This window comes from Pan paniscus, chromosome 4, assembly GCF_029289425.2.
Source record: "Pan paniscus chromosome 4, NHGRI_mPanPan1-v2.0_pri, whole genome shotgun sequence".
Lineage (NCBI taxonomy): Eukaryota > Metazoa > Chordata > Mammalia > Primates > Hominidae > Pan > Pan paniscus.
Window position 1 is genome coordinate 175,354,998 of NC_073253.2, and position 25,616 is coordinate 175,380,613.

Consider the following 25,616-nt stretch of genomic DNA (forward strand, 5'->3'; position numbering starts at 1 on the left):
AAACCTAGAAACACATCCTCGCTTGGTACCACAACTCTCTCTGCACACCACCACCAAGCTCACGTGTGCATCATAAAAAGCCATGGACTCTAATGCCAGTCACAATTTCAGAAGTGTCACGATGAAGCAGGGCACTTTCTATTTGATGTTGACTACCCAAACCACAGAACATCTTCCAGTTCTACAAGAGTGTAACATCTTAAGGCCAGTCTCTGCAGATGGGCTGTCTTTTATCCTCAGGACTCTGTGCAAGTTTGTCTAATAAGGGCTTATAAAAAATGAAGGATTCCTTGGCACTTGCTGCTTGAAAAAAATGTTTTTAATGAAAGAATGAAGGAATGAGTTAGACAGATGGGATTTGTAACTCACCAACTGCTGAATGACTCTCTCGACCAACGTTGAAAACGTAATGTCCTCAGTTTCTCTGTTGTCGAACACATATTTAATCAGCTTGGCGATGGTCTCTGTATCTGTTTCTGACTCAAACTCATAGCCTTTGCTTTCCTGGAATATGCAGTCGGCACAGTGTGAGAGATTGGTCATTGCACAATGCCTGCCTGGCCAACTCCCTCTCCTCCCTGGTGATCTGCCCTTGGAGTGACTTAAGTCAAGAACAAGGAAAACTGGGAAGGGACGAAAAATGTTTGCCAGCATCACACAGCCAAATATCTCTGAGTCACTCCGGGAGGCCCTGAGATCATCCCACCTCAGAAGCTCGCCCTTGCCACTAATCTGGACATTGCAAAATAACAGCAGTCAAAATGATAAAATATGTTGAGTCAAACCCACCCACATCCCAACTAACACCACAAAGCCTTTCAAACTTTAGACAGTCACTGTCTGACTTTCCGTCCCAACTCCGCCGGTATACGAGTCGCTGTGTTATATAATGCAGACAGTTTAATAAAACGAAGCTCCTGTTATTTTGATTCTGGGAATCTGCAGTGGCCCTTGAGATAAACACTAATGCCCTGTTATCTCCTCAAATGAGATCTGCAGGGCCTGGCTCAGCCAAGGCAGAAGTTTCTTCTCAACACGGTGACGTGGCTGAGTGTGGGTCTCACTCAGTTCCCACACTGGTTTCCGCAAGGAAATGAGCTGGCTGGAAAGTTTCTGGGGAGACCAATCCCACCGGACTGAGACATCACCTAGGGGAAGCATCTTACCAGAAATTTCCTCAGATCTTTGTAATTTGTGATGATCCCATTGTGGATGACAACAAATTCTGAAAGAAAAGTTAAGAGAGAAATGCTATTGAGAAGGAAGTTCATGTCAGATGTGAAGAGAGATGATTTCAAGGCTTGAGAACTCTCTGCAAACTCTAGGCCTCAAGACTTCTGTTAAGCACACTTTGTTTACAGTGATTAGCACCGATGTTTACGGCAGCTACTACAGTGGAACCAGGGATTAGCACCAGGGATGTCTAGGGCAGCGGCTACTACAATGGGATCCGGAGGAAATACACATCCCTCTTTCAGTGACCAGCAGCCACCAGCCTGACCGTGCAGAGAGCTCTCCCCTGTGTGCTATTATAGTATCAAACAGGCTTTGGGGTTCATGTCCCACGGGGATTATGAGCCCTTCGCTCCAGAAGTGATTCCAGGCACTCTCAACTGGCTTTAGGCACAAAGAGGTCGCAAAGAACAGTCCAGCCCCGTGCTGTGTTTGACCCACACTGTGTTGTAAAAATATTTGAGTTTTTAAAATTCTGAGTGTTCACTTTAAAATCCTGGTTTCCTTGGGGGAAAAATCCCAGAAGTTCTGGCATCCCCAGGCTCAGCCACATTCCTGCACAGCAGGATCTGCCAGCTGCAGCTTTTCCCACCTCCCCAATTCCTGCCGCACAACCCAGCTCATGCGGGCGGCTTCCTGCACAGGTAGCACCCCGCTGATCCTGGCGGGGAAGTGGCGGGGGGGGGGGGGGGGGGGGGCGGGGGGGCAGGGGGGATGCGGTGAGGGATGCGGTGAGGGATGTCTGCCTCCACCCCACTGCATTTTCTCAATAAATAGCCCGTGTATGAGTGCCTTGAGGGAAAGATCCAAGGCCAGCCTGAGAATTTTTCTGGGCAAGTAGCCCCGTTTCCCTCTCCCCCTAGAGGACAGAAAGATTCCCTATTACCCTTGAGGTTCAATAATTCCACCAGGAGGTGTCTAGATGTTGGATACGCTTCATAAATATTGACTATTTTTTTCAAAGCATCACTGTGAAGTCTTATTTGTTTTTATTATTACTATTATTATTTTGAGACAGAATCTCACTCTGTTGCCCAGGCTGGAGTGCAGTGGCGTGACCTTGGCTCACCACGACTGCTGCCTCCCGGGTTCATGCGATTCTCCTGCCTCAGCCTCCCAAGTAGCTGGAATTGCAGGTGCTTGCCACCACACCCGGCTAATTTTTGTATTTTTTTAGTAGAGATAGGGTTTCACCATGTTAGCCAGGCTGGTCTCAAACTCCTGACCTCAGGCGATCCACCCACCTTGGCCTCCCAAAGTGCTGGGATTATAGGCTTGGGCCACTGTGCCTGGTCTATTGACTATTTTTGATTCCTTCTTTGGATATCCAACTCAAGTTTTCCTTCAGTTCGGGAAAGATTTCTCCCACAGCATCTTTTGAAACCTTTTGCATTATTCTTTTTCTTTATTCTCACCATGATTTCCTCTATTTAAAAAAATCGTAGTGTTTGTTTTTGTGAGGTCACACCCAAAAATGGGAGGGCTTAAATAAGAAAAGCCCAGTTTCAACAGATGTGCTGACCACAGCTCAGCTTTATTTTTTATGTATTTATTTATTTATTTTTTACTGCTCTGTGCTCTGATCGCTTCTTGTGCACACCAGTTACCCATATGTTGGATCCATATTAACTGGCTCCACGTCCATCCCCTTCTCCATTTTTTTATATCTATGGTGATATTGTTTCTTTTTCTTTCTTTTTTTTTTCTGAGATGGAGTCTCACTCTGTCGCCCAGGCTGGAGTGCAGTGGCGCGAGCTCGGCTCACTGCAAGCTCCGCCTCCCAGGTTCACGCCATTCTCCTGCCTCAGCCTCCCGAGTAGCTGGGACCACAGGCACCCGCCACCATGTCTGGCTAATTTTTTGTATTTTTAGTAGAGATGGGGTTTCACCGTGTTAGCCAGGATGGTCTCGATCTCCTGACCTCGTGATCCGCCCGCCTCGGCCTCCCAAAGTGCTGGGATTACAGGCGTGAGCCACCACGCCTGGCCGGTGATATTGTTTCTTTACATTATTCTCTTAATTCTGCTACACTTTCTTTCATCTCAGTCTATGATCCTATCATTAATTTGTTTTCTGGAATCCATGTTGTCTCTGCAGAATCTTTGTGTAATTTCCTTGTGTGGTGTAGTTGCTGGGCGTTCAGACTTCCTTAAAAGCATGCTCTTCAGCTATCACTGCTGAGTGTCAAAGAAATTTTATAAATCTTTGCTTATTGCCCTGTTGTTTTCTTTCAATTACTCATCCTGAGTCAGGGCTGGAGTGTCCAAGTCTGGGTGTGGGTGGGCCTCCTGGGAGCCTCCCTGCTTTGGGGACGCAATGAGAATCATCATCTACACTGAAGTGGGGGATTTTCCAATGAGGTTCATTTTATCACTGGGAAGGGCAGGAGGCCGTGGCTAAAGTGGCAACATCTCAGGGCACATGGTCTGGGCGCAGTGTTTTCTCGGCCAGCACGACTGCCCCAGGGACCAGCTTCTGCACTTGACCTGGGCTCTGGCCAGATGTACATTCTAGGTCCTCAGCACCATGGGGTCTGCTGTCCTCCTCCTGGACATAGGGTGCGTGCCTCAGTCACGAAATGCCCTATGGTTCAGGGCATGAGCCAGACCCAAGGAACAGGCCCTCGCAAAAACCTCACTCCCTCAAGACCCTGATCACGTGGATGCATGAGTAGCCCTGGCTCCTGTGCTACCACCAAGCTGCTCTGCTGAGCAGGGTGGATGGGGCTCTCCTTCCGTTTTCTGGGGGACGCCTTCCCTTCCAAATTGGGCGGGGTGAGCTGGTGAGGCCCTGCAGAGTGCTCTGGGGAGAAGCAGCACCACTGCACTTTCTGTGGGTGGTGGGGGTGCCTGCCCATCCCGCCCAGTTACACTGCCTCGGAGAACCACTGATCAGCAGTGGGTGGGGGACACCAAGCAGGCTGGTGCTGCTCTCCTGTGGCCTGACTTCCACAAGGATTAACCGCAGTGGGACTTGTCAAGTGTCAAGGCTTAGTGCCAGCTAATAAGCTCCCAGTAACTGCTCTGATGTATTTGGTCCTATCTAACATTAGGCTCGGCACGAACTTACACTATGCCAGAGGATGTCTTGGGTTGGGGGGTCCAGTTGACTTCTGAAATCACTGTCTTTGCTGTACACCCTCCCCTGGCATGTCCAGGTTGGGGGCTTCAGGGGCTCGTGACTGGACCAGGCCTCACCTAGAGTGGGGGACCCCCTGGAAGGCCCAGCTTATGTCTTAGACTCCTGCCTGCCCTTGGAGGCCTGGGAGGAGACAGGGATTAGATCCTCTCTTCTGCTCCATGCCTACTGCATCCCACTGCAGGGGACCCGGCGCCCTGGGGCTGACCACAGACCCCTGAGAACTGCCACCAGGAGCTGCAGACCTACCAGTCTTTCCCCCATGAGAGGGGGCAAGGGTGTCATTTAAGAGAATCACGCGTGGAGAACTGTCCTGGCGACCCATGCAAGTGACATAGACCTGTGAGCTGGCCTGAGGGGGTGACTGGGCGAACAGGAGAGCCTGAAACCCACCAAGGACAGCAGGTGCAGCGACCTTGGCCCTCTGCCAATCTGTGGTGCTCCAACGTGCTGTCAGCTCAGTGTTTCCAGATCCTCCAGTTTTTCAAGTGATGCCAAAAGTCTGGACTTCTATGCACAGTGGTTCTCAACTTTTAAGAACATGAAGCAAGCTGAGTTGAGGGCTCTCCACCTGGGAAGAGCCCCTGGGCTTCGGGCTGCAGCCCCTACTTCTCCAAACCCTAAGCCCCTGGCTGCTGAGGTCTCCTGCTGGGGCCCGCGGTGTGTCTGGTGGCACCAATCAAGACCAGTACAGCCCCTGCCCTCACCTGGACCACTCTGCGGGGAAAAGACAGGTTTAGCTGCATAAGGACAGAACCCATCCTTGCCTGAAGGGCACACCCTTCTGCAGCATTTCCGTCACTTGGGGAGGAACCGTGCCCAGGCCCCTCAGTCCCTCACGCGGCCTCATCCCACTCATGGGCTGGGTTCCAAGGAGCCAGCAGCTCTCCTGGTTAAGTGCCATCGTTTTCCTGCGCACTCCTGGGAGGCCAGCACCACCCTAGGACCAGGCTGCCTGCCTCCTGACTGAGGCCCAGGCCACTGGCAGAGCTCTGGGAGAGGGGACGTCCGCATTCTCTTGGGAAGATGAAGTAGGCTGAGAAGTCAGTTAGAGGTGGGCGCGGAACCTGCTTTGGCGGGCACTGGCCCTGACACAGCTCAGGGTGAGGTGGAACCATGGGGACGGGGAAGCATGTCACATACCGTTGCCTTTGTCTGAGCGCTGGGGGTGGCTGTTGACAGCACTGGGGACCCCGTGGGTGGCCCAGCGCGTGTGGGCAATGCCGAAGTGTGTCTCAAACTCCACTTTTAAGTCCATGCTGTCTTGTTCTAAATGAAAGGAAAATCAGTTTGCCGCACTTCAACAACAAGCCTCGACCCAGGACTGTGAGTGCAACCTGGTGTCGTTACCCAAGTCACGTCACCCACACCGATGGCACCTCCTCACCAGCTCCCACCCTGGGAGTCCGCGCAGGCCCACAAACCACCCGTGCTGAGGGTTATTTACTACTTGTCTGTAGCTTAGCTCACTTCTTCACAGAAATAAACTTGCTTTAAAAAGAAAATGATATATCCCTACCATAAACAGAAAAGCAGTATCATTTGCTGGAATAATTAAAATAACTACTGTATGTAACCCTTCACACTTAAAAAAATTATCCATGTGCCGCCACCACCTAAAATAAACCATCCCATACCCTGCGAAGCCCGGTTTTACAGCATGGGCTTAACCCTCCCTCTGTTTATCTGAGCTGGGACAAAGGAGAATCTCCAGTCTCCGGCGCTGTTGGATTACGGGCCTAGAAAGCGGCCGGCGCTGCAGCGGCTCCTCCCACTCAGAGGTCCTCCACTTACTGTAAAGTTCTTCATCGAGAGCCTTGACTTTCCCCCTTTTCTTGACCAGCTGAATGTGTCTTTCTTTGACTTCGTGATTATTCCCATCGATCGCCACACCTGTGATGTAGACATTATTTGTTATATTGCAACCAAAGCTTTTTCTCACACACTTGGCACAGGTGCTCCACAGGGTCAGGGCTGCATGCCCCGGGCTGTCCGTTTATGGCAGGTTGGAGAGCTGTACAGTTTTCAGGAAATCTGCTTTGAAAGAGGCTGTGACTGCGGCCAGGCTTAACAGCAAGTGAGGAAGCCCCTGCCTCCTCCAGGCCGCAGCTGCCCCCTCCAGGCCGCAGCTGCCCCCAGCCCCGCTCCTGCCTAGCTAGGGTGAGCCCCTCGGGACACTTCCCCGCTGCAGGCGCTCCCAGGCCCTCGGCTGATGGCAATGGGCCCAGGCAGGGCATTTATCCCAAGGGCTCCTCGCATTGTGCTATTTCGTTGGTATCTCCACTGCGTTAGTGTTCCTCCCGGCGTCTATCGGACGTGCTTCCTATTAAGAGTCGACAGGGATTTAAAACCATCGGGCTCCCCCTTTCTCCTCAGGCTGCATAATTGAACAAGGTCAACAGACTAAACATCCACCTTTGCAGTGAATGGAGGCCTGAACTCTGGGACAGCCACCCAGCGGAGCATTGTGTAGCCACTTAGAAAGCTACTTAGAAAGAGTTTAGGATCGGCCGGGCGCGGTGGCTCACGCCTGTAATCCCAGCACTTTGGGAGGCCAGGGCGGGTGGATCACAAGGTCAAGAGATTGAGACCATCCTGGTCAACATGGTGAAACCCCGTCTCTACTAAAAGTACAAAAATTAGCAGGGTGTGGTGGCGGGCGCCTGTAGTCCCAGCTACTCGGGAGGCTGAGGCAGGAGAATGGCGTGAACCCAGGAGGCGGAGCTTGCAGTGAGCTGAGATCGCGCCACTGCACTCCAGCCTGGGTGACAGAGCGAGACTCCGTCTCAAAAAAAAAAAAAAAAAGAAGAATGAATGAATTTAGGATCCTAGAAATGCCAAGTGAAAAGAGAAGAATATAAAATTACAAAATTGCATAATCATAATTAGGTAAAAACAAAAAATATCAACGTACAACACCTCCACCACAGACCACCCTCACAGACAACAGTAACCGGAGAAGGGTCCCAAAGACGGATGGGGGGTCCTTTTTTAATGAAGCCACCTCACTGAGGCAGGGCTGACAAACACAACGCTGCGCATACTTAATGTCTACAGCTCGATGAGCTTGGAGGCACGTGTGCCCCCATGAAACCACCACCGCCGTCTATGCCATCAGCCTATCCCCTCCGAGAGTCTGCTCCTGCCCTCTTTATGTATCGTTCTGTGTGTGATAAGAGGACTTAGCATAAGCTCTACCCTCTTGGCTGGGCTCAATGGCTCACACCTACAGTCTCAGTGCTTTGGGAGGCAGAGGCAGGAGGATCGCTTGGGGCTACGCCGGGCAGCACAGTGAGACCTCATCTCTACAAAAAATAAAAAATTAGCTGGGTGTGGTGGTGCGCGCCTGTAGTCCCAGCTGCTGGGGAGGCGGAGGGTCGCCTGAGCCCAGGAGCTTGAGGCTGCAGTGAGCCAATTTCTTGGAACTGCACTCCAGCCTGAGTGACAAAAATAAAAATAAAAATATGAAAATCTACCCTTTTGGCAAATTTTTATGTGCAAAATACAGGGTTGCTCAAGTCAGGCACCGCACAGCAGAGCAGCTGTCCAGGACTTACTCATGCTGCATGACTGCGGCTTTGTACCCTCTCTGCTTCCTGATGGGGGGACTTCTGATGAAGGGGGTTTTCTGGGGTTTTTTACCCTTGTTTCTTCTATTTTTCCATAGTTTTTGAATTTCTTTAACGGACAAGTGTTATTTTTATATTGAAAAGAGACGTTAAAAAGTAGCAGAAAAAATGCCCTGGTTGTAAACCCCCCTGCAGTGGAGATGGGTGAGACCACAGCAGCGGAGCCCGGTCCCCAGCCACGAGGCGGGCAGCCGCACACCCACCTGCCGAGTCGTAGCCTCTGTACTCCAGCCGCTGCAGGCCCTTGATGAGGGTTTCGAAGATCTCCTTCCTCGTCCGGGGGACTCTGTAGTTCATGTAGGCAAAGATTCCTGTTCAAAGAGAAAAAAATGGTGCATTCATAAAATATTCAGCTCGTGTTTGGAAGAAAACGCTTCTGGGGGATGCACCAAGGTGGCATCACAAAGGTCTCCCAGGGGCTTGCAGAGGTGGGTATGCCCCTCCCTGAGCACAGCTGAAGAATGGTGCACCCCTTCTTCCTCCTGTGACAAAAACCCCCAGAAAGCCTGTGTCACATGTCTTGGGCTGGCAGTTCCACTGCTGAGAACTTATCCTATGCTGTACTTGCAGGAGGCAGCTTTCAGCGTGGCGATGTCCATAATAGAAAAGGCAGCAATGAAACCCAACCGCCTTAGGACATCCGGAAGTCCCCACCTCCATGCACTCCCTGATTTGCAGAGCACACATCTGGAGTGCCATAGGAAGGGACAGCAGCCCCCAGGGCAGATGGGACAGGCGCTGGGGCCTTTGCTTCCACTGTCCCCTTCTCCGTAAGGCTGAAACTTGACCTTAAATAAGCACTACTTGAGCCGGGGGCGGTGGCTCATGCCTGTAATCCCAGCCCTTTGGGAGGCCGAGGTGGGTGGATCACCTGAGGTCAGCAGTTCGAGACCAGCCTGGCCAACATGGTGAAACCCCATCTCTACTAAAAATGCAAAAATTAGCTGGGCGTGGTGGTGCGTGCCTCTAACCCCAGCTACTCGGGAGGCTGGGGCAGGAGAATTGCTTGAACCAGGGAGCTGGAGGTTGCAGTGAGCCGAGATCATGCCACAGCACTCCAGCCTGGCGACAGAGCTAGACTCTGTCTCAAAAAAAAAAAAAAAAAAAAAAAAAAGCACTACTTTTATGACAGCAAGAATAAAACCATCTCATGCCCCTTGGCCCCTGCAGAATCCTTATGTTCAAGGTAGGCCTATGAGTCAAGAAGATTTTGTTCCACTTGACTTTCTGTATTCATATTTCAAGATAATATTTTTCCAAACAGAAAGTTAGCCGTTGTGTTGGTTCTGCCTTCCAGATTCCTCCACTCCTTGTTTGTGATGACAGATCCTTGATGTCCTCTCTCCTGCCCTGTGCATGCCCCATCCTCATCCCATCATCCCTCTGTCCTTTCATCCTCGCTCCCACTGCTCAGGAAAACCTGCCCACTTCAAAGCTCAGCTCCAGCCCCCGCCCTGGGCAGGTGTGCTCCTGGCTCTGGCCACCTCAGTGCTCTCACGTCATGGGACACCCACAGTCCCCACCAAGGGCACAGGCTGGTGCTTCTATCTTTGTATTCCTCACTGTGTGTTGGCACCCAGTCCTGTTCACATGTGGAACAGAATATGTGATGAGTGTGTATCTGTATCCCTGGAGGGAGGCAATAGTATGGATCATAGAAATGTCACTGGGTTTCAGGCATATTCACGGTAACTGTCCTAAGTTGGCTTGGGCTGCTGTAACAAAATACCACAGACTGCCTGGGTTATAATCCACAGATGTTTATTCTCACAGTTCTGGAGGCCGAGAAGTCCAAGATCAAGGTTCCGGAGATTCAGTGTCTGGTGAGGGCCCGTTCCTCACAGACAGTGACTGCTCATTCCAACCTCATACGGTGGAAGGGGCCAGGGTCTCTCTGGAGGTTTTTGTTTTTGTTTTTGTTTTTGTTGTTTTTCTTTTTTGAGACAGAGTTTCACTCTTGTTGCCCAGGCTGGAGTGCAATGGCACGATCTTGGCTCATGGCAACCTCCGCCTCCCGGGTTCAAGCGATTCTCTTGCCTCAGCCTCCCGAGTAGCTGGGATTACAGGCATGTGCCACCACACCTGGCTAATTTTGTATTTTTAGTAGAGATGGGGTTTCTCCATGTTGGCCAGGCTGGTCTCGAACTCCCGACCTCAGGTGATCCGCCCACCTCGGCTTCCCAAAGTGCTGGGATTACAGGCGTGAGCCACCCTGCCTGGCCCGCAGGTTTTTTTTTTTTTTTGAGACGGAGTCTAGCTCTGTTGCCCAGGCTGGAGAGCAGTGGTGCGATCCTGGCTCACTGCAAGCTCCGCCTCCCGGGTTCACACTATTCTCCTGCCTCAGCCTCCCGAGTAGCTGGGACTACAGGTGCCCGACACCATGCCCAGCTAATTTTTTTTTGTATTTTTAGTAGAGATGGGGTTTCACCATGTTAGCCAGGATGGTCTCAATCTCCTGACCTCATGATCTGCCCACCTCCGCCTCCCAAAGTGCTGGGATTACAGGCGTGAGCCACCACGCCTGGCTCCGCAGTTTTTAAATAAGGGCACTCATCCCACTTGTGAGGCCCATGTCCCTATGACCTAATCGTCTCCCCAAGGCCCCACCTCCTAGTAAGACCACCATGCAGCTGAGGATTTCAACAGATGAATGACGGGGGAACAAACTCTCAGGCCACAACAGCGACTCGCCTCACTGAGAAGTCCCTGTGGGCCGGGCACTGGGCCACCAGTTCCCACAGAGTCATCCTATGCTCAAAACAGCCTCTGAGGCTAGTCCATGGCCCTCCTCTTAACTTCTGGACCAGAGCCACAGGGGAGCCTGTGACTCGTCCAGAGCCAGAGTGGAACCAAGAATCCCCGACTCAGGACTTAAACACTCCTACCCACTGGCCAGTGCCCCGGGATGGATGCCACGAGGGTTACAAGAAGGTTTATTTTCCCAACTATGTTTTGCTGGGATGAGAGAAAGGTCTGATCAGGATTGAAATTTTTCCAGAGGTGAACCTCAGAGAGGACAACCTGCCCGTAGATAACAGACAGCTGATTGTGATTATAGACGAAACCACCTGGAATATCTCTGGTCATTTAAGAAGATCAGATTCATGTCAATATGCTACATCTGAATAAATGATCAACTTCAATGAAATGAATGTTATATTCCTAAACAGTGAGTGGGGTCCCATCATATAAACTTAATTAACCTATAAACAGTCAAAAATAGGCAATAAAATTAAATAGTACTATAAATTATACTTAAATTCTTACTGAAAGCTACTGTACACAGGATATGTTTGCACATATGTATTAAGGTAGGGGATTTATATATAAAAATATGTACACTATGCTTTCTGAGCAGTTACAGGCGTTTTCCTTTAAAATCAGCCAAGGGCAATTTTCTCGGTAGGTTATTTTTGTCCTCCTTGCCATCTTTAGATCAGGTGAGAGGAGCTGAATGTAAGGGCTGTGTGTGCAGTTCAGGCCCTTCTCCGGCAGGGCCAAAGTGCCCCCAGTGAGGGCCGCGCAGCACTGCTGCTGAGTATTTATGGTTCCAGAGGCTCACACGACAGCCCCCAAACATCTGGGCATGGGAGGTACTTTTGTCACCTTATTTTTTAAAAAGATAGTTATTTTTTGATATGGTTTCGCTGTGTCCCCACCCAAATCTCATCTTGAATTGCAGCTCCCACAATTCCCACGTGTAAGGAGGTAAATGAATCATGGGGGCGGCTCTTTCCCATGCTGTTCTCGTGAGAGTGAATAAGTCTCATGAGATCGGATGGTTTTATAAAGGGGAGCTTCCCTGCACACACTCTCTTCTCTTGTCTGCCGCCACGTGAGACGTGCCTTTCACCTTCCACCATGACTGTGAGGCCTCCCCACCCATGTGGAACTATGAGTCCATTAACCCTCTTTCTTTCGTAAATTGCCCAGTCTTGGGCACGTCTTTATCAGCAGCATGAAAATGGACTAATACATCTTTTAATGTCAATTAAAAAATTTTAACAGCTTTCTGGAGACATAAGTCATGTACCGTAGCAGCCTGCCACCTAAAGCATGCGATTCAGTGGTTTAGTATATTCAGAGTTGTGCAATTATCACCATTCATGTTTAGGTGAAATGTTTTTTTTTTTTTGAGACAGGGTCTCGCTCTGTTGCCTAGGCTGGAGTGCAGTGTTGTGATCTCGGCTCACTGCAACCTCGAACTCCCAGGCCCAAGCTATCCCCACAGCCTTGGCCTCCCAAAGTGCTGGGATTACAGGCATAAGCCAGTGCCCAGCCTAGGTGAAACTTTTCATAACATTAATTCTTCTAAAAACAACCAGAGGCCAGTGCAGTGGCTCACGCCTGTAATCCTAGCACTTTGGGAGGCCAAGCTGGACAGATCATGAGGTCAGGAGCTCAAGACCAGCCTAGCCAACATGGTGAAACCCTGTCTGAACTTAAAAAATAGAAAAATTAGCTGGGTATGGTGGTGCGTGCCTGTAATCCCAGCTACTCAGGAGGCTGAGGCAGGAGAATCTCTTGAACTCGGGAGGCAGAGGTTGCAGTGAGCTGAGATCACGCCACTGCACTCCAGCTTGGGTGACAGAGGGAGACTCCATCTCAAAAAGAAAAAAAAAGAAAGAAAGAAAAAAACAACAACCAGAAAGTTCCCTGTGGGGACATGGTCAAATTGTGGTCAACGTAAAGACCACAGTTAAGCGAGGGAGGGAACAACTCAATAAAATCTGTTAGAGTCTTTTACACTGAACTTTCCTGGCATCCTGGGCTGGGAATGTTCTAGAATTATACTTGTACCACCCTAAGGGAAGCAGACAGACATCACAGATGACACAAAGGTTCAGAAATGTACCCATTGCCAACTCTGAAAAGGTTTTGCATCTGAATGATGTTCCCGAGTGCATAATGAGTCAGCTCTGCAACTCCCCCCTGCAGCTCCCCCACCTCCCAGCCACGCTTCACTCCTGCACACGTCAGGCGAGAACGTTCGGCACGCTCCGCAAGGCGCCGCTGACTTTCAGACCCACGACAGCCTCCTGGACAGCAGCGGGGGCATAAGGGGTCCTTGTCCTCAGGACCACCAGCTGTGTCCGCACCCAGCCGGGAGGCCCGGTGCCCACTCAGGCACAGCAGGGGAGCTGACTGCAGTGAGAAAAGCTGCCAAGGAGTGTGGTTTTCACCATCTTGGCGCAAGAAAGCGTAAATCTCATTTTCACCACAAGCCCTCTTGCGTAGTGACATCCCTCCGGTCACTTCTTTCATGAAGGCAGCTCTGTTTCTTTGCTTTTGCAGCTCATCCTCTTGGCTGGATCCTCTCTACTGCACTCAAGTGAATAAAATAGCGTTCACGCTGTGCTCTTATCATTTAAAAATAAAACACAGAATAAAATGAAGCTCCTTTCCCAGGAATTTCTCCTGCTATTTACATCAGAATTCCCTTTTGGAATTCCTTCCCTCCATAAATAAAAGCTACAGTGAGAATCCATTTTTTTAAACCCATGAGGTCGGTAAAGATCAAACAGTTTGACAGTGAGAGTTTAAACTCACATACCCTCTTTGGAAAGCAATCTGGCAATCTCTCAAAATTAAAAACGTACACATCTGTGGAGCAGAGCTGCTGGGCTTCTAAGAAGGTATCCAGCGGACTTTTTGCAGAGATGCATGTGCACACGTGCGAGGACAGCTGCTCAGGGCTCTTGTGGTTGCCAAAGACTAGTGACAGCCTGATGTCTGGCAAGCGACAGGCAAGGGACAGTGCAGCCACACAGCAGGGCCTTTTGCAGGCAGCCCTCAACAGAGAGCAAGGGAAAGCTGTGCGTTCTCTTGGAAGGCAATTTAAATCTCCAAGATGTGTCAAGGGAAAAAGAAGCTTGCAGAACATGAGTAAATTACGCAAGGGCTGGGGGAGGAGCATGGAGCATTTCTAGAAGGGCACCACGCCCAGAGGGCAGTCAAGGGTAGCCTCTGAGGTCACTGGATGTTGAGCAGAAACTTCCTTTCCACTGCACGTGTCCTCTTTAGATGGTTAAGACATTTCACCGTGTGCCATGGCACATGTGCCCCTATGTGAATTAGGTGGTGATGAGTACATCATCATTATCTAGATGCCAGATAATGTCTAAATAAGCAAAGACTTCATTCTGTCCACAGGGGGATGTCCTAGCCAAGGCCTGAGGGTTAACATGGACCGACTGTTTGGACAGTGGTGCACATGACGCAGACCTGCCTGGTTCACCTGGATTTCCTGTGGCACAGGCATTCTGCTGAGTGGGACCTGAGAGCTTCTGGGTACAGGAGGAGTGACCGTGCGGCACCTGGGACCCCCAGCCAGGCCGGACCTCTGGCTGGTTCTGCTTTCCACCAGTGCTCGAACCCTCCTGGCATGTCCGAAGCACCAGGGCCACAACGGCCCTTCCCTCTGCAGCGGACGCCAGGCCTGCCCTGGCCAGGCCTTCTTGCCCCTTGACAAGAGGGGCCGGGCCCACCTGACTTGGCTGGTCCCCTGTTCCACTCCCCTGGAAGAGCAACGGCCATAAGAGGGCTGTAAGAAGGGGCAACCTAAGCACATGCCTCAGCCTTAAAAACACCAGCCCAGGGCCACCCGCCTGGGTTGGCTTCCTCCCTGCTGCTGCCATTCACCAGCCAAGGCATACCCAGAAGCACAGAGGCCGTGGCCAGTGCCGGAACCCACCTCGAACCCCAGCTCCACCCCTTGATTTCAGTGCAGTCTCCAGCAAGTCACTGAATGTTCGGACCTCAGTTTCCCTGTCAGTGAAACAGGGTGATGGCTACAATAGTGCCTGCCCCAGGGCAAGGAGCTTGAGAAATTATCCCTTGAGAGATTTATCATTCAATAAAACCAAGGGGGAAATAGTACCATTTACTGTCATTTCATCTTGGCCTTCTGCCTGGGGAAATAATGGTTAAACCAAATGCGTTACTTGGTTGTGGCTTGGTCAAGATTTAATTCATCTGTAAGCAGTTCTCAGGCCCACAAGGCCGCGTTGCTGTACTGGGTGCTGCAAGCTACTGGGATGGACCCATCGTGGGGCCTCACTGAGGGCTCCAGAGAAGGACAGGGATGCACAGGGACCTCCCAAGCCCACAGAGGAGGTGGTAAAGGGCTTCCCGCTGGGGTGGGAGTAGGCAGCTCTTCGCAAAGGCGCCTCTGACCCATTCTGCAGGTGTTAGCAGACCTTTCCCGCCACCTTCTCCAGCCACATGGCCCTGGTTATTCCACGCTGCACTTGCTTCACGGCCCTGGTTATTCCACGCTGCACTTGCTTCACGGCCCTGGTTATTCCACGCTGCACTTGCTTCACGGCCCTGGTTATTCCACGCTGCACTTGCTTCATGGCCCTGGTTATTCCACGCTGCACTTGCTTCACGGCCCTGGTTATTCCACGCTGCACTTGCTTCATGGCCCTGGTTATTCCACGCTGCACTTGCTTCCTTGTCTTTTTCTTCGGCTCCCCGCTGGATTGTAACCTTCTGGAGGATGGGACCACATCTGTCTCATCCATTGCTGAGTCCCCAGCACCTGGCCCAGGGCCTGGCACATCTTAGGTGCTCAATAAATCCATCTTGAGTGAATGAATGAACAGATGGAGGAATGCCAGAGAAGGTAGCCTTTGAGCTGGGTCTGAGACAGCCACGTTCAGCCAAGCATAAGCAGCTCCGCTCGCTGGGACCCACAGCAAGGACAAGAGGGACACAGAGGCAGGAGGTCCCTGAGTGCCAGACCCTTACAATGGGAGCACGGTGCCACCAGAACTCTCGGTTAACCCCAAGATAATCAAACACAGAGGCTTACGTCCCCCCGCACAACACCCCCGGCCCCATGCACCATGAGGATCCCAGGACTGGCATGAGGACAGCCTTCTAATCAAATGAGCCAGGGCCTAGGGAAGGCTCCCAGAACCCTGCTGGGTAAACCACCATCTACAGTGGCTCCCCGCATGCCAACCCTTCCCGAACTTCACCTCCTCTAATCCTCATGACATCCTGTGCGAAGAGACTGTGGTTCCCAGGGATAGAGATAGCATCGGAGGCTCCACCGCCAAAGACTTGAGGAATTCACAGCCAGGTCTGCCTTTTTGCAAGCCTGGGCTCACCACTTCTACCCCCACCTCCCCACAATCAGCATAGAAACCTATCCCAAGAAGAAAGGCATAGCTCACACAGAGGGTCCCTGGCTTCTGAGGAGACGCCCGCCTAGCACCAGATGGGTCCAGGACAGGTGCTGCCCCCTGAGAGCCAAGCCCCACCACGGGACAGTCCAGCTTCCAACTCCACCTTTCTCTTCCTGTTCAGCCCCGACCCCACCAGGGCCTCGGTGACCATGGCAAGGCAGGTTCCAGCTACATCCCTCTCTCGTCTTCTCTGCCCCGCAGGCCCACCGCGTGACGTCAACCCCTCCTGCTGTCTGGCCTGAGCCCGCCTTGCTCCCCATGCCACCCTGCAGCTTCCGCCCTCTGGGTCCCACTCCTGCAGGGTGCCCTCAGCCCAGTGCGTGCGCCCCTGGGGCCCCCAGGCCTATGCACATGTGATGCCTTCTCCAACCCCCTACCCCAAATGAAGATCTTTTCCCTCCTCTGAACCCCTTTTTCCAACTTTCCGTCCCCTTTTCAAGGCATCTGTCACTTTCTACCTTGATCTACTGCTCTTTCCTAGCCTCCACTCCCAGGGCTGCCCACGGCGTAAGAGAGGCATCACTGGCAGGCGACAGGATTTTAAATGAGCTGAGAACGGGGCAGTAAATAACACCAAACTTCTTTGGGGGAAAGTTTTCCCCTTTCTGTTACTCTTCTTAGCTTGGAAATCTCCTTGCAGAACTGAGAGGGAACAGACATCAGGCCTAGCAAACCTGGGAGCAGTCTTATTTCTCACATTGAAGAGACAGGGGATGGACCCAGCCAGGTGGGGGATGCTGAGCGCCCAGAGGGGCTGGACAGGGAGGTGCCTTCAGGTTCCCAAGAGCCTGCAGAGGGTTGGGATTGAGAGGCCAGGAGAGCCGAAGGCAGGAGAGCCTGAAAATGCAGGCTTTATGGAAAGTCTGAGATACAGGAGCCTGGAGATCTTTCTAAAGAAAAGGAGCACTTTGCAACCTCTGCAAAGATGGCCCTGGGCCAAGCATCCTTCCTACCAGCAGGAGAGCCCAGGTGGCTTGGAGAAAGGCCCGGCCTGGGGGCAGAGGCTGCCCTGGCCCCACCACCCAGCTTGGTCATGTGCCCTGTGGTTACCCACCCAGAGCTTCCAGACAGCCTTTCAGGGCCCTATCCTCAAAATTGATAGATAAAATGAACCGGGAAAGGTCCCAGAAGGAGAGGGACCGAGAAAAACTCAAGGGGATTCCAGAAGGGATTCGACATGAGCCCTCCGAGAGGAGACTGTAGCCTCTTGGCCCCGGCTCACTGCTATATTCTGGGGCTTCCAGCACTTTCTCTGCACAAGGCCCGAGAGATCACACAGGAAGTCAGGAGCAAAGACACCATGAAGGGGCACGCAGGCAGGGCCTCTGAAGCTCAGGGTTCAACCCCCAAGTGACAGATAACGACAATGGCCAGCGCAGGGAGATGATACTCCCTGGACACCCAGCCAGAAGGTCAGCCACACTAGGGCACTGAATTCCTGGGATTTCCTCTACAGCCCCTGGAGTGCTGAGGGTGGGGGTGGAGGGGAGGGATGATTTGCGGCCTGGGGGATGGGGAAGACACCACTTCGCAGCAGCCAGGTTGGGCGCACGTTCTGATTCTGGTGACGCTTGTTTTGAAAAATCTCTCCAACTTTCCAAGCATCGGCTTCCCAACGAAAGCCCAGCCCTCACTCTGAGTGACGGGACCGTTCCAGGGAGAGGCCCAGCCAGTGCTCCACACAGGACAGGTTGGCTCTGGAAGCTATGTCACCACCCACCCAGGCCAGGACTCACCCCTCAGAGATCTGTCTTTCTCCCACCATCTGTTGCTTCTCCGAACTGAAGGGGCTGACCTTTATAGTCCATGAGCCTCCTAGAGATTAGGTATCATCCCAGGTCCCAAACTGGATTACTTCCTGCCTCAACAGAAGAGTGCGGCCAGTTGAATGTCTGCCTCAATGAGGGCTCGTGAAATTCCCGAGCGTGTGCACGTGTGTGCCTGGGCCTGCCTGTGTGTGTTGGGGGAAGAGGGACAGGTCCACTCTCCTGGGTGAGGCCCACAGGTGTGGAGAGTCCCCTGGGCCTTGGGCAAGGGCTGCTGAGGAGCTGTGGCCTCTCATACACTGGGAAAGGTCACTTGATGAAGCAGGGATGACAATTCCTGCCACCTCCTTGCAGAAACAAGATCAAAGCTGGAGGTGCCGCGGATGCATGTGATCCCACGCCAGGCTCTTACAGAAAGACAGAGGAGCCTGCGGGCCTGGCGGGGGCCCTGAGCAGACGCGGCACCTGGCTCAGGGTAAGAAGGGGACTTGGCTCCCCTGGAGACAGCCTCAGACTGCCCCAGGCCTCTTTGGGACCCCAGGAGTTAAAGTGACCTCACCATTGGAATCCATGAGATAATAGACTCTGCTTCCTGTGGTAACCTGGACAGGACATTTCTTTTCTTTCTTTTTTTTTTTTTTTTTTTTGTTTTCTTTTTTTGAGACAGGGTCTTGCTCCGTCGCCAGGCTGGAGTGTAGTGGCACGATCTCAGCTCACTGCAACCTCTGCCTCCTGGGTTCAAGCAATTCTCCTGCCTCTCCTTCCCGAGTAGCTGGGACTACAGGTGTGTGCCACCACACCTGGCTAATTTTTTGTATTTTAGTAGAGACAGGGTTTTACCATGTTGGCCAGGATGGTCTCGATCTCCTGACCTCGTGATCCACCCACCTCGGCCTCCCAAAGTGCTGGGATTACAGGTGTGAGTCCCCATGCCCGGCCATTTCTATTTTTTAATAGAAAAGTTGCCAGTGTCCCTTTCATTCTTACAGTTTCACCAAAAACAAAGAGGGAAGTGATATATACTCTAAAATTTAATTAAAAGAAAAAAAAATCTTAAGAAAAGAAGGGGACAGGTACAGTGGCTCATGCCTGTAATCCCAGCACTTTGGGAGGCCGAGGTGGGAGGATGGCTTGAGCCCAGGAGTTCAAGGATGCAGTGAGCCATGATTGCCCCACTGCATCCCAGCCTGGGTAACAGAGTGAGACTCTGCCTCTAAAAATAAAAATAAAATACCTAAATAGTTTAATTGTTTTATTGTGAAATTCATTTTCAGAATTTTCTCTCAAACTTATAACCTCAAATTAATCACTCTTTATAAGCTAATTTTGCTAGATACAAAAATAATCTCTCAATTGAAAAGCACTGTTTACTGATGCTATACCATAAAGTTATAAAAAGAAGGTTTTTCTGAACTTGGGAAACCCCTGAGGAGACAGTGGAGGGCTGCAGCCAGCACAGAGACTGGAGCGACACGGCCACAAGCCAAGGAACGCGGCAGCCCCAGGAGCTGGGAGAGGCCGGCGACAGATTCTCCTCAGAGCCTCTGGAGGAGGCTCAGCCCTGAAGGTACCTTGATCTGGGCCAAGTAAAACCGATTCTGGACTTGTGGTCTCCAGAACTGTGAGCGAATACATTTCTGTTGTTTTAAATCAGTAAGTTTGCAGTCATTTGTTACAGCAGCCAGTGGAGACGAACACACCAACCAGGACAAAAGATGGTGATGTCAAGGCAAGGGCTTCACCTTCTGGCAAGAACTAAGAATTCTCCAGTTCTTCACAGTGATTGTTTTTTTTCTCCCTCACAGATTACTAAGTGCAGTATGGGACGCACAGGGACAGTTTACAAATTCATGGATGGGAAGCGCAAATCCTTCCTGCCAAATCCCCATGCATGCCTGGTCCATGCTGCCACACTCCAGCTCATACTGTGCCCCAGCCCAGCGTGCCTGCCACCCCCTCCTCTCTGCAGGGCCCGTGCTCGTGTCTGGGTCCTTGTGGCACTGCCCCAGGTCCCTCCCCTTCTTCCTAGGAAGGTCAGCTCCTGCCTCTGTTGTACAGAGTCCCATGAGTGAGGGAGGCAACTGGGAAGGACTGGGAGAACAGGCGAGTTTGTGTCCATCACCCAAGGGGTCACCCAGGCCCTATTTGGAAATAAGGACTCCAGGTTGCTCATCTTCAGATTTTGTCAAGAGAAGCCAAAACTCCCACCTACTTATGTGAAATCTCCCAATTTTGTACTTTGGTAACTAATATAGGAAAAGGTTTAAACCCTGTGCACCACACAAAAAGATGTCTGTCTTCCCTGTTCGGCCAGTACCCTACCAGGCTGTAGCCCGTGCTCAAGGTCCTCCCTCCACAGCAGCACTGCCCTGATCGGCATCCCGTCCCCGCTGGTGACCAGTCTCTGGACTAGCCCTGCGGCTCACCTGCCCCTTCTTGGAGGGGAGGACCACACCCATGAGATCTTCGAGTCCCCCAGGGCCTGGAAAACACGGGGCATTTCCACTAGTGGCTGAATGAAAAAGGAAGCAGAGAAGGAAAGCAGAGAGACAGGGGGGAAATATTGTAAATTTTCTGTCGCAGAAAAGTCAGCAAAATGCCGGCAACTTTCAGGTGTCAATAAAACCTAAGTGTCATTTCAGCTCAATTCTCAGTGCACTGAGAGTTTTTGAGAATCATCTGCTGTTTGTAGAGGATCAACTACTGCCGAGTCCTGGCTTCCCATGAGAGAAGCAGCAGGATAAAGGACAGCAAGACATAATCTCAGCAGTGTCATCGGCCAAGTGATAAGGAAGGGCCTTAGGTCTCCGCCCCTGAGGGAACGGCCCAGGAGATCTGAGACCCGAGGCCTGCTCAGACGCCAGGTGCGCACAGACTTCGCAGGGCCTCAGCTTCCCCAGCGTAAAGTGAAGAGCTTATCTGGTTCTTTCTAGGAGCATCTTCACGATTCTTGCAGTATCCTTGTACTAATAGCATAATCACTACTTTTCTTCTGCAGAAATTGATTAAATTTTCAAAAATTTAAATGAATTCATGCCAAAAGAAAACAACCATAAAAGGAAAATCAGTATCACTTGTCATACATACTCAGACCATCATCCCCCCCAAACAGACCAATGTATTCAATTCTAGCCAGCTGCTGCTGCCTGCTCTGAGCCAGGAATGGCTTCCCCTCTGCACAGGACACTTAGCAAGTGTCAGAGAGATGTTAAGGACGCATTAGCACCAAGTTGAAACTTTCTCCTGATGTTCTTGAAAAGGAAATAACTTTCCCATGCAGGGATTCCACGACTTCCTGCTGAGCTGTGCCCTCCCCGCTTCCCCCACCCTGCCCCCAGCCCCAAATCAGCAAATCTGGGAATTCTGAGAAGGCACCTAACCCAGCACGCACTCTGATTCTGGCTCCGAGTGGGCACCCCCATGGACCGCAGCCACTCCTGAGCCCTGGGTCCTTTGGGGACCTCAAGCTCCTTCTCACATACAACCACAAGTCAGTACCAGAAAATCTGAAGATACAGGTGGTCACACTCCAAAGCTCAACCTTTCCCTAGGAGACAACGCGTGTGTGTCCCTTTAAGAAGCAGAACAAAAACACTTGTGATTTTGTGAGCTGGAGGAGGTAGAGCCCCCCCAAAGCTCAGAGAGACTTGGGAAAAAGCAAGATGCCAGTAGGAAGGAGGATGACAGGCAGGGGTGGCAGTGGGGGCAGAGGAGCATCTGAAAGGAAGGGGAAGGGGAGCCTCTGGTGCTGTGGGCAGACCCTCCTGGTTCAAGGGTCTCCTGCACAAGTCTGGCCCCAAGGCCACCAGTTTTGGCCAAGGGTCTTGAATGCTACGCTGAGAGGTGTGGAACATCAGGGCTTGGACATCTGGCAAAACTACCACCTTTGCCTCATCTCTGCCCCCAGAAACACCCAAAGGTGGCTCTACGCATGGAGAATGGCGTCTGGGAGTACGAGATTTTAGCTGAGGGTTCAGGAATTTCCACGGATGCCTGTTCAGCCTGGGTGAGGCGGCATCCCGAAGCACGCTGCCCGCTCCGCCGTAGGTCGTTCCCTTCTGCCGAGCAGCTGGCCTCCGAGACAAGAGGCCTGCACAGACCTCGGCCAGGGCTCACCGCGGGCGCACCCCACCCCGGCCCTCAGCAAAGTCAGAGAGAGGCCTTTCATGGCTTCAAAAGTTCCTCCAGGTCCTCCAGCCACAGGAGGCTGGAATGGGTAACCGAATCCTACTCAAGGAAAAAAAAAAAAAAAAAAAAAAAAAAAAGAGCACAGCGACCTTTTGTCCCAGCAGGAGTTGCCGGCTCTCTCCCGGCCAGCGGAGGCGGCCCAGCCAGGAGAGTAAAGAATTGCAGATGTGCGCTCCGGGCCGCGGCCGCCCTCCCCACGGTCCCGCAGCCACGCGGGACAGCGCGGGAGCGCCGCGGGAATCGGACGTCCGGCCCCGCTCCCCGCCCCGGACTCCCTCTCGTAGCTTCGGGCCGAGGCTCGGGCAGTGACTGCCTCTTCCCCGCGCAAAGAGGCGGTAACACGGCACCGACCCTTCTAGGGACCAGACGTTCCTTTGGGGTCGCGAGGAGGACGCGCAGGCCCTGCCTGAGGCACTGACGCGGCGGGGGCGACCGGGCGGGCTGCGGGGACGGCGGGGCGGGGTCGCCTCTCCTCTCCTCGGTGGGCGCGGCGGGCTGAGTCGGGATGCGCCGGCCTGCGCGTGGCCGCCTTTGTGGGCGACTGGGAGACGTGGAGGAGAGCGACCTCGGTCGGCATGGGGTGGGGACCCCTCTGTTACGGGGTCCAGGCCGGACCGGACCAGGTCCCTCCCCTCCGTGGGGACCGGGCCTCGGTCCCCCTCACTATGTCCGAGACCAGGAGTCGGGTCGGGCATCCCCCACCCACACCTCCGAGACGGCCACTCGGGGAACGCGGGTGCGGGGCAGCCAGGCCCGGCCGACGACAGCCCCTCGGTAGGGGCCCGGGGCAGATCGGCGCCCCCAGCCAGGTCCTCGGCGCCTGCTTGCGGGCGGAGGCGCGGAGAGGCTGCGGCGCCAAGACCCGCGGACGGCGTGGAGGAGGCGGCTCGGGCGGGCGCGGCACTCACCGCACATCGTGGCTGCTTCTCGGGCTCCTTCGCGGCTCGGGGGGTCTGCCCGTTCGGACGCTGGGGCTCCTCCGTGGGCTCCGCGGGCTCCAGCTCCCGCCGCTCGGCCTCCAGCCCTTATAACCCGGAGCCCTCCGAGAGGGGCGGGGAAGGGGGCGGGGAAGGGGGCGGGGAAGGGGCGGGGCTTCCCCGCCCGCCTGCTCCCATTGGCCCCCGGTTGTCGTGACAACGACGGGACCCGGCCCCCAGGAGCCAGGGAGGGGGCCGAGGGGCGGCTCCCAGGCGCGGGTCGGGCCTGTAAGGCTGGGGCGCCCGGCGCCAGATCCCGGAGGGGGGCTTAGGGCAACCAACGGCCCGAGTTCAGACCCCGACTCAACCAGAGTAGGCGTGGAAGCCGGGCAGGGCCCGATCGCGCTGTGCCTCCGCTTTCCCGTCTGTGAAACGGGGCTACCCAGGGAAGCTCCCTCCCAGGGGGTGCTGAGAAGTCAGACGGGCTGTGTAAGGGGCAGAGCCAGGGGTCCGGCATCACTCGCGCGCTCGGGAAACCCGCGTGAGCCGCTGTTCCTGCCGCGCTCCCATCTGAGTGACAGGCTTGCTTCAGAGCTCCGCAGACCTCTAAGCCTGGTCCTCACCCTGCATGGAGAGAACGCCTGGGCTTGGCGGAGAGACGAGAAAACCGAGGCTCCCGGAGGCAGAAAAGGACTCTGCCAAAACCGGACCGCCGCGGCGGTGGCAGAATTCGACCCTGGGATTTGCCGCAGAGCCCGAGCTTGAAGGCGAGGGTTCCGCAGGTTGTGAACGAAGCTGGAGGCGCCCCAGGAAGCCCCGACCCCACCCGCGCCGAGCTGCCCCCCCACCAGATCTGCCTTGCGCTGCCGGCCCGCGAGGGACCCGGGGGTTCCCACGCCTGGGGTCGGAATCCGACCCCCCAGTGAGGCACCAAGGCCCGCGTTTCTCCGCCCTGGTTCCCGGCCGTCCCTCCCGTTCCCCCTGCACTCTGGGCCCCTCGTCTCCCGAGGAAGGTCACGAGAACCGGCCCAACGTTTGCGCACTTTGAAGTTTTTTTTTTTCTTAAAAAAATCCTGAAATTCTAAACAGTTCCTCCTCAGTCGTGTAAAAAAAAAGATTTTTACATCTCGTCTAGAGCATTTTTCTAACATAATCCCTCCCTAGTTTCACCGCGACTCTGCAAGCCCTGGGGGAAGGAGGTTGTGCCATTGGAGAGTTGGGAAAACTGAGGCTCCACGACAGCGAAGGAGGGGGCTTGGGTGAGTCGTGTTGTTGGGAAATCTCAGAGCGATTCAGGAGCCGCGGCGTTTGCCCCCAACCCTCCACTATGCAGGGTCGCTTTCCTTCCTTCCTTCTCTCATTCCTAAGAACCCACTTCACACCTGTCAGGGTGCAGGTGCAAGAGACTTATTGATGAATGAGAACAGATCTGGCCCTGCCCTCCTGGCACTTACAAGTGAAGGGGAAGCAGACACTAAGCTCGTGGTTACACAGAGAGCTAAAAATTCCAGGTAGGATACAAGGAGGGGGCTGGGCCAGCGGTGCAGAGGGTGCCAGGCTCTGCCTGGGACTGGGCAGGGCTGCGCTGGTGCAGGTGGTCCAGAGCCTAGCGAAGCCAGGAAGGAGGGAGCAGCAGGCAGTGCAAAGGTCCCCTGGGTGAGGGCTAGAACTTGAATGTGGAGATCAGGTTGTTTGGCCCAGACTGGCCTGCACTGTTGTAACTGAGGCGGGGACAGGGTGATGTCATCAGGCCTTCTGCTAGCACCAAGACCCCAGGAGCCCTGGGGTCCTAGCAGGGTCCAAATCTGTCCTTTATCCTCCTGGAGGAGTCACAGGTCCATGGTGAGGAATGGCATGAGTGCACACTACCACCCATGGGGATGTGTCTGTAGCAGCTGCCGGCCTAGCATCACTCCTGCTTTGAGCACCAGCCCTCTGAGAGTCATCTGGGAGGTTGATGGCCTGGGCCTGGCCACACAGCCTGGGCAGTGGTTCAGAGGTCAGCATATGGCCCAGGCTGGGACGTTGATGACCTGCTCCAGCACATGAGGGAAACCAGCAGAAAAGATGAGCTTGGCATGGCACAGTGGCTTGGGTCTGTCATCCCACCACTTTGGGAGGCTGAGGTGGGAGAACTGCTTGAGGCCAGAAGTTGGAGACCAGCCTGGGCAACAGGGAGACCCATCTTTACAGAAAGTAAAAAAAAAAAAAAAAAAAAAAAATAGCCGGGCACGCTGGGCGCAATGGCTCATGCCTGTAATCCCAGCACTTTGGGGGGCAAAAGTTTGAGATCTTTAGGATTGCTTGAGCCCAGGAGTTCGAGACCAGCCTGAGCAACACAGCAAAACCCATCTGTACTAAAAACACAAAAATTAGCCAGGTGTGGTAATGTGCACCCGTAGTTCCAGCTACTGGAGAGGCCGAGGCACGAGAATGGCTTGAAACTGGGAGGTGGAGTCCGAAGTGAGCCAAAATTGCACCACTACACTCCAGCCTGGGCGACAGAGCAAGACTGTCTCAAAACAAAACAAAAATCCAGGTGTGATGGCA

At 53.3% G+C, this 25,616-nt stretch overlaps 1 protein-coding gene across 3 annotated transcripts in view; it reads right to left on the reverse strand.

Annotated features, from left to right (window-relative positions):
* GFPT2 (glutamine-fructose-6-phosphate transaminase 2) overlaps nucleotides 1-23,256 on the reverse strand; it is a 54,758-nt gene extending 31,502 nt beyond the window's left edge. For 2 of the 3 annotated variants that reach the window (XM_003806730.6, XM_063604350.1), the window contains exons 1-6: nucleotides 23,058-23,256; nucleotides 8,204-8,311; nucleotides 6,166-6,264; nucleotides 5,515-5,640; nucleotides 1,167-1,225; nucleotides 370-504 (exon numbers count right to left, since the gene is read on the reverse strand). In XM_003806730.6, the coding sequence (XP_003806778.1) occupies nucleotides 370-504; nucleotides 1,167-1,225; nucleotides 5,515-5,640; nucleotides 6,166-6,264; nucleotides 8,204-8,311; nucleotides 23,058-23,064 (534 nt within the window). In that variant the 5' untranslated portion in view covers nucleotides 23,065-23,256. The remainder of the gene's footprint in view (nucleotides 1-369; nucleotides 505-1,166; nucleotides 1,226-5,514; nucleotides 5,641-6,165; nucleotides 6,265-8,203; nucleotides 8,312-23,057) is intronic. The other variant, XM_008956740.6, reaches the window with a different exon arrangement.
* Between the last annotated feature and the right edge of the window lie 2,360 nt (nucleotides 23,257-25,616).